General features: G+C 35.8%; 1 protein-coding gene across 5 annotated transcripts in view; it reads left to right on the top strand.

Annotated features, from left to right (window-relative positions):
- itpr1b (inositol 1,4,5-trisphosphate receptor, type 1b) overlaps positions 1-14,227 on the top strand; it is a 131,864-nt gene that overhangs the window by 15,141 nt on the left and 102,496 nt on the right. For 3 of the 5 annotated variants that reach the window (XM_084394710.1, XM_084394708.1, XM_084394706.1), the window contains exons 4-12: positions 6,547-6,662; positions 6,943-7,029; positions 7,303-7,461; positions 10,606-10,704; positions 11,048-11,131; positions 11,228-11,374; positions 12,381-12,485; positions 13,499-13,543; positions 13,665-13,694. In XM_084394710.1, the coding sequence (XP_084250836.1) occupies positions 6,547-6,662; positions 6,943-7,029; positions 7,303-7,461; positions 10,606-10,704; positions 11,048-11,131; positions 11,228-11,374; positions 12,381-12,485; positions 13,499-13,543; positions 13,665-13,694 (872 nt within the window). The remainder of the gene's footprint in view (positions 1-6,546; positions 6,663-6,942; positions 7,030-7,302; positions 7,462-10,605; positions 10,705-11,047; positions 11,132-11,227; positions 11,375-12,380; positions 12,486-13,498; positions 13,544-13,664; positions 13,695-14,227) is intronic. The other 2 variants (XM_084394709.1, XM_084394707.1) reach the window with 1 other exon arrangement.

Here is a 14,227-nt window from a genome sequence, read left to right as displayed (position 1 = left end):
ACATGTTCGAGAACTTGCAAATGCATTGTTGAAAGAGTAGATTAACATCACACAGCAAGAACAGGCAAATCTGGAAGATGTGATGCACTGTAGAACTTAAAGCAGCTGGTGGAAACTCCACATGACTGCTGCTTCTGATATTGACCCCAGCTCTGTTCGGGGACTCATTATTCCATTTCTGTTTGTCAAATGTCTGTGAGATTTGTTCAGTTTATGTCTGTTGTTTATTAGTAGTATTCACTGAGTATTTCCTTACCAGTTCCAGCACACTCCTCTTTGTGACACTGACAGCTAGAACCAGTCGTGCTTCTTCATACACTGTAACATAAAGATGGCCTCCTCCTTCAGCTATTCTCCACCCAGCTCCTGTTTCAGGCTTTTGTCATCTATCAGCTACACATCTTCTTGTCTGCCCTCTTCTGATACTTGACACCCTCAGCTTTTCTGGAATGATTTCAGTCTGCCAAAACTCAGCCTCCAAATCCTCACATATGCCCATTCTGTTATAAAGATCATATTTCATAATCTGACAGATGTTGGATTGAAGAACATTCTTCAATTCATTCATGGCCTAGAGTTCAGAAAATGACTGGCTCTAGTAAAGTAGAATTTATTAATGGGCTAGTTCACCCAAATTCACTCACTCTTGTCATTCCAAACCTGTAAGATATTTTTTTATCTTAAAGTATATTGATTACATATTAATTATTCCTTTTCTACTAATTCCCTACTAATTATTAAGTTTATTCTCTGGTATACTGTGTGTGTGTATGTATGTATGTGTATATATAGGCTGCATAGGTGAAACGTTCTGCAGTGCCATTGATGGAAATTAGACTTAATTGGATGGATCTATGCAAATCCAAAGTGCCTTGATGAGTTTGTGATATGCAAGGCCATGTTTGCTCTGATCATGACTAGAGCTCTTCTGAACTGTTACCTGTTGGACGCAGCAGATGGCTGTCACATTATTACTGATACCATATGCAAATATTAGGAAAAGTACCCATTTCATTACTTTGAATAACATTAGCTGCACCGAACGCTGGCAGATATGCACAAAGTCTTACAGTAACCAGCTGCGGGTGTTGTTAGTCATAATCTTGTGGTGAAGCGTTTGTTGAATAGAACATTTTCTGCTGATCCAAAGTAAACTGAAAGTGTAACTCGGCGAGGGTTCACAGTTCAAACGCTGTTCACAGGGAAGCTTTGTTTCCTACTAACCTAACTGCTTTTTTCAATAAGTGTGAAAGTGTAGTTTATAGAGTTGTGTTTAGAGTGTTATAGAGATGGTTTGACCAAATGCTATATCATAGGTTCATATCAAAATATAATTAAAAAATAAAATAATTTTTAGCAGTCATTTTGTAAAAAAAAAAAAAAAAAAAATATATATATATATATATATATATATATATTTTTTTTATATGTTTAATCATATTTTGATATGAACCTATGATATAGCATTTGGTCAAACCATTACACACACACACACACACACACACACACACACACACACACACACACACACACACACATATGCTTTCTTTATAATAATTCGGTAAATTCTTTTTTTTGGTAATTTTTTTTAAAATTGATATTCACTTGTTTTCTTCATAAAAAAAGATACTGTATATATAAATAATCAAATATATATTGAGATTATATAATTTATAAAATGTGTTTTCAAATAACTTTAATTAGTTAGCTATTTGAAATCATTATCTAGTGTAGATAACTACTTTTTCAAAAGGCTTTTCCTTGAGTAAGTTTTAAGACTCTGTGTCATGTTTATATGCCAGGCTGGATTTTTTGTTGTTGTTGTTATTGAATGTCTAAATTACAGTATTTTGGACTTGGTCTTGAAATAGATTCAGATGCTGGAACAATGGAGCTCTTGTGTTATGATGATAGAGATATCTCTGTCTCCTGCTCCCAGCTCCAAAAAAATCCTTAGCCAAGGATGGCCACAATGTGTAAATGTCCTTGAGTTAAATGTTCTCCTTAGGGTTGAATAAATAAATGTTTATTTTTAATTTGTGCTAAATGCATGGGCTGGTTTCTCAACACAGCTGCCACACACCACTGAACACACATCTGCCGATGCACTTCCTGTTTGATTAATGAGACACAGCTGTGTAGGTGGACAGACACATCAGGCCTAGGAAATACCAGAGATACAACTGAAACTATAGACAATGACCTCAGCCTAAATGTCAAATACAATATCAGAACAACAGTGTCAACTTGATGGGATATGTTACCTTGTTGCCTTTGCTTGATTGGTTGTTTTGTGTGAATAGCTAGATTTCAGATATTCAGGTCACCAGGATTTTGCCAAGTAATACATTTTCTGTCCGAAAAAAAATTAATTCCTGTCCGAAGATTTAGTCCTAACCCCGCCCATAACTTATCCCTAAAACCAGAGGGAAATGATCGGTGAATTACACTGATGTCGAAACACCAAACCCTGGTTGTAGGCCTAAACTTAAAATAAGCCGCAAACTTGTTCCTCAAATCTGATTGGTTGATAGGAATGTTGTTCCATAATCAACTAAGATTGTTCACCCTAGATATTCGTGTAAGTTCTCTGTTATTGCAGTGGTGTTGAGTATTTCTCATTAAAATGCATTTTTATTTTATGGTTACTTTTGACATTTATTTTATGTATATAAATTTAAAACTACATATAATAATAATAATTTATTTATACAATATTTTTGTTTTCTTTAAGCAGACATTTTATTCATTTAAAAATCCACTTCGTTTTATCAGGAAAAATGTAGAACTATAAATGTTTAAGTATAATTATAAAAAATATAGAAATATTATATAGAAAATATAAAAATATTTTATTTTGTTAATTTATTATAATGTATTTAATAATTTATTCTATTCTATTGTATAGTATAGTATAGTATAGTATTGTAAATAATATTATTACAATTGTAATAATTTTTTATACATTTATATATATTTTTTATGATAAAAGTATTGTGGCATTTCGTGAACACTGTATTTCATTAGATTATGATACTGCTATTAGCAAGGCTGTAATGGGGAAACACTTGAGCTTTTTCTGAGTCATACTTTTTTTCCCCTCCTTTCTTTCTTCTGCTTTCTTCAGGTAGCTGTAGCAGAACACTATTGGCCAGGCTTTGCTCACTGTACTTCTGCTTCGAGAGAGTGTCACCACTAAATCTTTAGATCCCTCATGGTATTAATAGCCTGCTTAAGCTGTTTAAAAGGCCTGCTTCCCAGATAGCCTTAGAGTGTCATTCAAAAGTTTGCCCTTCCTTTCTGATCCTGGGTCAATGCCACAAACGTAGTCCCAGGGTCCCGTGATGAGCAGTGGCATACCAGCGTATTGGCCTCAGTCAAGAAGGACCCATTCATTTTTTTTTTTTTTTGTCCTGTGAATTTTACTTATGACCACAGTCAGGGCAAAGGGCAACAAGATAGTGATCACTGACTGGTGTCTCTGAGAGCTTTGCTGCTAACCCGTTCATATCTAACAGATGCTTTTTGAAGCTTTTTCAGTCAAAACAGAGGGTTAATAAACTGAATCAGCCATTAGACTCCAACAAATGTGTTTTCTTCAAAAGAAAAGTGTCCTCAGTTGAAGCTCAGCTACAACCATTAAGTGTTAAATGGTTAAACCATTTACAATACCATTCAGTGTTAAACCATTTCCCCAAAGGTGTTTTTTGATTAAACACCTTTTAATAACATCTTAATTGTTCATCAGACGCCAGACAGGGCGTTGTATCTCAGACCCGTTTTGATTACTACAGAAAAAATAGTGCGGTTGAACATGAAAAGTTGTTTTTGTTGGCACTGGAACAGACATGAGACTTGATGTAAAAAAAAAGAAGAAAAAAGTCTGTTTAATTGCTTTTAATGGGATAGGTCACCCGAAACTGAAAGATTTTAATTAAAAGTTAATTAAAAGTTAATTGTTCATGCTCCTTTTTTTGTTACATTGAAATTACCTTTATGATCATCTAATGCTCACTTAAAGTTAAGTGGTCTTTTAAATTTTTTTTATAATAACAACACTGGTGATTTTAATCATTAGCAAATCTTCAAAATCCAGTGAACCCTATTGCTTATATTCACTCGCAACATTTAAAATGGTTGATTCTTTATTTTTTTCAGTTTTTATTTTATTTTAATTGGACAAAATAGTATAGCAATTTAAAATCAGCCATTTGTGTTATTGGTAGGCTATTAGCATTTAGCACTATTATTAGCACCACTGTTTCTGGACAAAGTACCATACAATTTAGTGTTGGTATTGTAAAACCATGGTAAATGGAGTGGTGGTACTGTAGCATCACGCTTATGGGTTCCTGTAATAATTGTGCATTTCTTTGTGTCCATAATTGTTTGATAGCCTAGTGTTTGTTTTGGTGTGGTATGACTCTCTCTCTGTGGATTAGCATGCTAACTCCCTCTCATCTCTTAGTTTGACCTAGCGTTGCCCCTTAGCACCATCAACCTATATTTCTCTTCCATCATTCCTTCCATTCCTCTTCTCACCATCATCCTCTGTCCCACTTTCACCTCACATCCTCCTCTCCTAACTTTCAACCTCCAGTCCTTCAGTGTTTCTTCTTATCCCCCTCCCTCATTCCCTGGCCGCTAATCCCTGAGCGCTAGCGTTAGTGTTGGCCGCATTTCTCAGTCGCTCTGCGGACATAGTGCTATTTTTACCCGTCACACTTAATCATGTCCTCTTGCGTGTCTTCCCTCCCATCCTGTTACTCTTTCCTTCCTCTTACACGCTGTCAGGTAGCCTGGTCCTATCCCGTCATGATAACATTGTAACTGCTTCTCAAGGAACGTAACCACGGTTAGCATAATAGCATCTCATTCTCAAAGTTTATATGTGTGACAAGAAGAGCTTTCTCTACACTGAGGAAGGCTGTAATGTGGGAAACACCAACTGGTTAGCAAGGAGGAACATAACCCGCTAGCTTAGTCATGCTGTACCTCACAAAAATATACCATGGTAACCATAGTTTCTGCCAGATTACCATAGTTACAACAGCTTTTGTTACTGCTGTTGAGGGACCATTCATGTCTATACAAATTAAACTCTGCATCAGTTATTACTTTAATTGCAACTTGTTTACATTACATCAGTTGCAACTTGTATCCTATCGATTGTATTTTACTGGACACTATGGTCGGGGTGTGTTTAATTCAAGTCGCCTTTTGGAGTTAAACTGGCAATGTGACCCAGTCATTTAACTAATGTGAGACAAACCTGAGTCCTCTTGTGTCCTCTTTTGGAAACTAAATGAATTGTTCTTGTCAGCTTTGCATGCAGTCACAGGTACCTTCATCATTTAATAGAATAATAAAGAGTACAATTAAATGGGCCATAATGTCTCAAATTAACCTGATTATCCTTTCTAAGTATGGCTAAATACACCTTGGTGAATCAGTACTGATGGATATATTGTTTCATGTTTGAAAGGTCAGTTAGTTCAGTGAAACTCAAGCAGTTTCCAGGGGAACCTGAAAAGATTTTCATTTTCCATATAATAAATAATAGATTGCATTTTGCTTTTTAAATTAAAGAAATAGTTCACCAAAAAAGGAAAATTATCCCATAATTTACTCACCCTCAAGCCATCCTAGGTGTATATGACTTTCTTCTTTCATCCGAACACAATGGGAGTTATATTAAATAATATCCTGGCTCTTCCCAGCTTTGTGATGGCATTGAATAGAGCCAGAGTTTTTAAATCTCCAAAAAGCCATCCGTCCATCCATCATGAAAGTAATCCATACGGCTCTAGTGGGCTGATAAATGCCTTCTGAAGTGAAGCGATGCGCTTTTTAAAGAAAAATATCCATATTTATAATTTAATTATCTAGAATCACTGGCTTCCGACAATGGGCGTACTTGCGTTCACGAGAGAGTCGTGTTCCAGCGGAAGGGTGACCTCTGACCTGACGTAGTACGTCACACCTCTTCTCTTATATCGAAATCCTTATTTAGTTTTAGACTTATAATTTGTGACCGGCGCTTTTTGTTCTATCCTCTTTGTTTACGCGTTCTTCAATTCTCACTTAAGCTTATGCTACACCTACGTCATATGTTGGGTCAGAGGTAGGTTTTGCTGTTAAAGTCGGTGTTACCGGTGTTACTGTTTAGCCGCAGCAATGGTTACACCCCACTGGCTTTTTAAAAATGTTTTATAGTAATAAAAATCATTATCAAAATAATCGTTAGTTGCAGCCCTAGTTGAAATGATGGCTTCTTTGCTTGGGGGTAAAAGCTCTTTTTTATTTTCTAAAATTATTTTAAAAATAATATTAATGATAATGCTAAATAATTGATTTCTTGTTTGGTGTTGATGAAGTGGTACTTGAGCCTTCTTGATGAGACTGTGGGCGTATGTACATCAATTTGTTAGAAAACTCTGATTTACTGGTATGAACACACAGTATAAAGACTCGTACAGTAGGTGAAAATGCTTGTGTGAACTTTTCATGAGGTGTTTTTGTGTTTTTACTGTTTTTCCCTTCCAGACTGTCTGTTCAGGTTGTGTCCAATGAACAGGTACTCAGCCCAGAAACAGTTCTGGAAAGCTGCAAAACCTGGTGGAAACAGCACCACAGACACTGTACTTCTCAACAAACTACATGTGAGTTCAATACGTTACACATTTTGGTTTTGTGCAACATGGTTTTATGTCCACATGGTTTTATAGATCTGGTTGTTTATGCTACTTGGGTATGATATAAAATCTTTAATTAAATTGGACTTGAATTAAGTCTATTTTGATATTAAATACGACCATTAAATATATTGTTGATGTTCATTACATGTATATCAAATGATTGTTGTTTTATAAACTTGTCTAGCGCTTCGCTTTCATTTATGTTTTTGTCTTTTTAATCTGCATTTTGACCTCTGTTTTCCAGCATGCTGCTGATCTAGAGAAGAAACAGAATGAATCGGAGAACCGGAAGCTGCTGGGATCGGTGATACAGTACGGAAACGTTATTCAGGTAGGTCAGCCAGCTGGCAGACGGGAGGCAGAGGGATCTCACTGTGTCACCGAGGACTTGGCAGGACAGAAATCCATTGTTCAGTGTCATTGAGCTTGCATTCATAATTGCTCTTCATAATTCATTTTATTGTAAGACAGTGTCATATGACCTCAGCATGCGACCTTAATTATGTTCATGTGTATAGCTAAAGGGGTTTTATCAGTATACCAGCTTTTTGTTAATAATGTTGTTTGCACTATTAATATCAGAAGTGTGTTTTCCGTTTCACAGCTGTTGCATTTAAAAAGCAATAAGTACCTTACTGTGAATAAACGACTGCCTGCTTTGCTGGAGAAGAACGCCATGCGTGTGACGCTGGACTCAGCTGGAAACGAAGGCTCCTGGTTCTACATACAGCCCTTTTACAAACTCCGCTCCATAGGAGACAGTGTGAGTGGAAACATACACAGTTTAAACTGTTAACTGGGCTCAGATTTTGTGCAGTTGTGCTGTCCTTTATCCATAGTGCCATATTTACCATTTTAGTGTGGGAACAATTCTAGTTGGCAAATTTGCAAAGCCTTGTACTCTTAACATGCACAGAATGTCTCCCGTTCAAAAGTTTGGGGTCAGTAAGATTTTTGTTAATGTTTTTAGAAAAAGTCTTATTTGATCAAATAAACCAGCAGAAACTGTAATATTGTGAAATATTATTAAAATTTAAAATAACCATTTTCTATTTTAATACAATTTAAAATGTAATTTATTCCTTTGATGCAAAGCTGAATTTTCAGCATCATTACTCCAGTCTTCAGTGTCACATGATCCTTCGGAAATCATTCTAATATTCTGATTTGCTGCTCAACAAACATTTCTTGTTATTATCATCGATGTTGAAAAACCATGATGCTTTTTTTTTCAGGATTCTTTGATTACTAGCACATTCAAAAGAATAGCATTTATTTGTAACATTTATACATGTATTTACTGTCTCTTTTGATCAGTTTAATGCATCCTTGCTGAATAATTAATATATGGAATTTTTTTTTTATTTTTTTTTTTATAAAAATCGTAAAAATCTTACTGACCCCAAATGATTGAACATTAGTTTATATATCGTAATCTCTGAGGGGCAAAAGGCAGTTTCTGCGGAGATGAGCAGCGATGAGAAATACCGTCCTGCAAATTGGGCCAAATCAAATAAATTCAGAACCTCACACTTGTTTTCAAGCGAGGAATTCCCTGGTGCGAGGCTGAATTTGGAACTAAATAAATGGACATGTGATGTCAAATGGACTCACTAGGGGCTCTAAATGGCCTGAACTTTAGTAACAACCATTAAGCCTCTGGAAAAGATGTAATCTAAACAGAACCAGGCATAAAACATTCTCCATTTGCTCCATTAGATGTAGTTGCATGGGGTCCATGGGGTGTCATCCGCTGCTGATCTCTGGGGGAAAGAGTGTTTTTTTACATAATGTCCCAATGACGGTTACATGATGTCAAAGCTCACAGCATTGAATTCCCCTGCTAATGGCATAAAAAATGGCCTCTGTGGACTGTGGGAGAGAGCGCCGCTGACACTGAGCCCCCATAATGGAAAACCACGGCAATACTTGCAATACTTTGAAACTGAACTTAGCCCGGTCTTGTTGGATATGAATATGTGTAAAACTGAGGCACGACAAGAGATAACCTTAAAGGGATAGTTCACTTTGAAAAAATTTTTTGATATGTTTTAGCTTACCTCAAGGGCATCCAAGATGTAGGTGTCTTTGTTTCCGCAGTAGTTTCAATTTTGATATTTTTAGGTCAAACCGTTCTTGTCTGTCAGTCATATAATGCAGGTCGATGGTCACTGGCTCAAAACACAAGCACAGAGTCCAAATTAAAACAATTCCCCATCGTCCAAATGAAACAATTCCCCATCATAAGTACACATTGATGGCCTAAGACACGAAACGAGCGGTTTGTGTGAGAAAACGAACAGTATTTATATCGTTGTTATCTCTTGAAAACAGCACACGTCCAAATGATCTGACGGCGCGGGCGGGTATAGATATATACATAGATGTCGCCTTGGCTACGGTTTCGTTCCAATGAACTGCAGTAGCGAAGGCGACATCTAGTGTATACATCTATACCCGCCAGCGGGCGGGTATAGATATATACACTAGATGTCGCTTGGCTACGGTTTGGTTCCAATGAACTGCAGTAGCCAAGGCGACATCTATGTATATATCTATACCCGCCCGCGCCGTCAGATCATTTGGACGTGTGCTGTTTTCAAGAGATAACAACGATATAAATACTGTTCGTTTTCTCACACAAACCGCTCGTTTCGTGTCTTAGGCCATCAATGTGTACTTATGATGGGGAATTGTTTCATTTGGACGATGGGGAATTGTTTTAATTTGGACTCTGTGCTTGTGTTTTGAGCCAGTGACCATAGACCTGCATTATATGACTGACAGACAAGAACGGTTTGACCTAAAAATATCAAAATTGAAACTACTGCGGAAACAAAGACACCTACATCTTGGATGCCCTTGAGGTAAGCTAAAACATATCAAAAATTTTTTTCAAAGTGAACTATCCCTTTAATGTATGATATTCTTGAGCTATACATTCAAAAGCAGTTAGTGAAATGAACTAATTGAGCTTAAAGTCAGAATTGGGATAGCCTTTTCTTCCATATTATGATGTATATCAGAGTGAAACAGCTTCTCAAATAAGAAAACATGTAGGGCGGGACTTGATTTTGTCCATTGGGAATTGATTGGATGGTTGTGGTTTGCTATTGGTCGATCTCATGTGAGTGACAGGTTTCCCCGCCCTCGCGCCAGTAAACACGTCATCAGAGAAGAGATGATGCAAGAGGGAAGGGAAGTTATTGTTATATAATAAAAAATTATGAGGGCGCTTGAATTAAAAAAATAATGATGTGCACAGATAAATCATTTATAATAAAATACTCCAACATAAAAAAGAATTGTCTATTAAATAGTCGATTGTCTATTTAAATATATAACATTTTTGGATTGGATTGCTGTTTAACACATAAATATATTCTGTGTAGATGGATTATTGAATCAGTCACTCAGACTTAAGTTGTGCACTTTTATGGGAGTAATTTAGTGTGACTGTTAGAAAAACACACACAAAAAAATAAAAAATAGTTAATTTTAATATATTTATTATTTAATATATTATATTAATTAATAAACAGTCACAATAAATAATCATTATATTGTATACTTACATTTTATCTTATTCTTATTTATTATACTTATATCGATTTTTTTTTTTTTTGTTAATTGTATGCTGTGTGCAGAGAGTCGTCTTGCTTATGCTTGTGTGTGACGATACAATTTGAATTTATTTGTTTTGTTTACTTATTTAATTAGTTAATTACTTATTTTCCTAGCTGTACTTCTGATGGTAAATTTTCCCACAAAAGTATATGTTGTTTACATGACAGTCACTTTCATGTAAGTCACATAAAAAATATTGTGAAAATTTGCACGTGCAACAACCTTGCACAATTACTTCACAAAATATCTTTTAATCGAGTTTCATTTTTTTCTCTTTTAGGTTGTGATTGGGGATAAAGTGGTTTTGAATCCTGTGAACGCAGGTCAGCCTCTGCACGCCAGCAGCCATCAGTTAGTGGACAATCCTGGCTGCAACGAGGTTTGCCTGCTTTTTTGTTCAGTTTTATCTTTTTGTGCTGATGTGCATTACACCATGTATATATGTAAATAAAATTCCACTCTTAACGGCTATGCAATAAGTGGTTTAAATGGAAACATACTGTCTGTAAATTGGCTCTAAATTAGCTTTAGCTGCATACAATGGAAAACACCCTGAATCCAGTGTTAATGTGAAGGCTTTTAAGCTATGATAACCTTGATTTAAGATCCACTTTCTCTGCCAGAATATCTCTCTATTGTAAATTATTGTTTTTAGTAAGTGCTAATGTAAAAAAAATACCATAGGTTATTTTAAGACTCTCTTTCTCCTCCGTTCTTCTCAGGTGAACTCGGTGAACTGCAACACTAGCTGGAAGATTGTTTTATTTATGAAATGGAGTGACAACAAAGAAATCATTCTTAAAGGGGTAAACACATCAAATATAGTTCTTGGAGTTGTTGTTGATGGATCATCTCAGTTTTCAGAACGTGATGGTGCTCATTCCTTCTTTCTGTTTGCTAAGGGTGACGTGGTTCGGCTGTTTCATGCCGAGCAGGAGAAGTTTCTCACTTGCGATGAACACAGGAAGAAGCAACATGTGTTCTTACGAACCACTGGCCGCCAGTCCGCCACCTCTGCCACCAGCAGCAAAGCATTGTGGGAAGTGGAGGTGAGTTGCATGTTTTGTCATGAAACACTAAACTACGTTTGCTGGGATTTTAAATGGTGGTATGGTTTTTGCACATCATAGAATACCATCCGTTAGTTTTAATCGTAGGAGAAAACTAGTTAATTGTAAGCTTTTTTTGTGACTATTTTCAACTTCCAGGTTTAAACTAGTCTTTGGCTGAATCTGAAAGTCCACTAACACTGTTCACTTGAAGGAATAAACGAAAACGAGTGAGTGAATTCGGACAGCCGTTGAGCGTACATCAGTTGTACACTCGTTATTGCGGTGCATTGTGGGATTGAATGAGTGCACTCAATAACGTCCACTATGGTTTCGGACCACTACAAATGTCTGTCCCTTCAAATATTGCACTATTTAAGGGTATAGGGGGCGGTTTCAGATTCAGCCTTTGTGTCATCATTACAGGATGTGACATTTTCTTACACCTGTAGTACATCGATGATTCATCGTGTCTCATAATTATTCATGAGACCGCATGTCCTTGTCCTATAAGAAGGCGCCTCGCTTAATTATTCACGAGAGCATGTGTTGATTTCCTATGACGAATGCATACAATATTTGAGAGATGCATTAATGGCTCAAAAATGAGTGATTGTTTCTGTTTTGTAAAAGTTCTCTTCCATAAATCCAGAGTCTTCGACACAAATGTGAATCATCCACACTGTGAGTGCAACCGGTCTTTACAGCCCTGTGACATGACTGATCAAACGGCTTGTAAAAATGCAGCAAAATAAGCCTCTTTTATATATATATATATATATATATATATATATATATATATATATATATTCGATGCAGAGTACAAATGCCAACGACTGTGCATTTATTTGTGCATTAAATTATAGCTGTCACAGGATTTGTATGTATTTGTGTATTTTAGGGTGAGCTTAAAAAAAAAACATGTATAATATATTTGTTGGTTTAATGGCCTTTTAAATGTCTCGTATGCTTTCCTATTGACCTTTCTCCCGATCTCATATTTCAGGTGGTTCAGCATGACCCGTGTCGTGGTGGCGCTGGTTACTGGAATAGTCTTTTCAGGTTTAAACACTTGGCCACAGGATCCTACCTGGCAGCAGAGGTGAGTGAGGTGTGTTCTGCTAGCTCGGGATCATCTCTCAGCTGTTCCCAGATCAGCACTAACATCTCTCTCTGGGTAGGGAACCTTACTAACTTCCTCTAGATATTCTCTGCCTGAAATCTGCAGTCTGTAAGATTTTCAACATCTCTCTGGATGTTTCTGTCATAGCCTCAAACCTCATTTGAGCTCATTTTTACTCAATTGGACGCCAAATTGGTTAAATCTTACATAGTGCAGGTTTAACCGCATCTAGGGTACTGTTCTTTGAACGTGGTTGGGTAGACAGATATGTTTGAGGATATTTGGACGTAAACCTGAGATATATACTGGAATATCTAGCCTATAACAATCAAAAAGTCAGGCATTTTACTCTTTTTACATCAGCAGCCCTTTTTACTTAAAAAATTTGCATTTAAAGGGATAGTTCACCCCAAAATGAAAATTCTGTCAGTCATTTCTCACCCTCATGTTGTTCCAAACCCGTGAGACTTCGGAACACAAATTAAGATATTTTTGATGAAATCTGATGCTATATTATTTATATACTATTATATAGTTCAGTTTTTTTTTTCAGTTAGTAGTTTTACTGCTTCAGCTTAAACTAAATGAAAATTAGAAATGTTGCTTTAGCAACTAACTGAATTTTCTAACTGAGTTTTTCCATTTAATATTTAAGTTTTATTTTATTTCATCTTTATTTAAATGCGCAAACTTGTTTTTAATTGTTTAGTTAATGAGAATAACCCTGTTACTAAGAATTTTTTGTTTTGAATACCAACAGTAGGACCAGGAATGTGCGTTATGTAAAATTTTGAAATCATGCGGACCTTAAGAAAGGAAAATCTTGTTTGTCAAGTTCCGAAACATGTCTTGCTAACCAAGTAAACCCGTTCAAAGATCAGGACTTCCTTTATTAAGTTGTGCTTAATAAATCAATTCATATCCTGATCATTTATCTGTCAAATAGAATGATCTGATTTCTCATTTTGAGGATATTTTTGATGGTTTTTATGTGTTCACAGGTTAATCCTGACTATGTGGAAGAGTCACAGGAATCACGTTCATCTGTAAGCGGTTTTAACTCTGTTAAATAGTTGTCATTCTTGTGTACTGTGTGTTTGCATACGGTGTGCTGGAAGCTTAACTAAACTGTTGGCTGTTTTTTAAATTTTTTATTTTCTGCTTCAGGTGGCGGATTTTTCACCTTTTAACTTCCAGGTACTATCAGTTATTCAAGATGCTTTTAACTGGAATGATGTGTAGCACCTGATGATGAGTAGACCTGCTCATTTACCATGCTTATACCTTCATCTTCTTGTCAAATGCCAAAATCAAAGAATGCCCCTGTCCCACTCTCTGCCTCTTTAGTTCTGTAATCCTCTTTGCATAGCTTTTGTGGATTGTCTGTGTGTTTTTTGTAACTTTGTTTGATTTTGTTGCTCATTATATCTTTAAAATGTGGGTCTGTACAAGACCTATCAACAGGATTTGTGGATCAGTTACAGTCAGTGTTATTTTAATATTATATATATAATGTAATATTTTGAATTAGCTTTTTTTTTTCTTTTTTTTTTACGTTTCATTCTAATTTTAGTTTTTTTGTTAAGTGCTTTCGTTATTTTTAATTGTTTTTTTTTTGTGATATTTCTAAGTTTTAATGAATTTATTTTAGTTTTAGCAATGTTAGTTCTTCAACCTTAAATAAAAAAATCAGTTAGTTGCCCAGGCAACATTTCTAATTTTCATTTCAT

Source organism: Rutilus rutilus (genome assembly GCF_951802725.1).
Source record: "Rutilus rutilus genome assembly, chromosome: 22".
Lineage (NCBI taxonomy): Eukaryota > Metazoa > Chordata > Actinopteri > Cypriniformes > Leuciscidae > Rutilus > Rutilus rutilus.
Note: the sequence above shows the minus strand (reverse complement) of the source record. Positions and strands in the feature narration are given on the sequence as shown.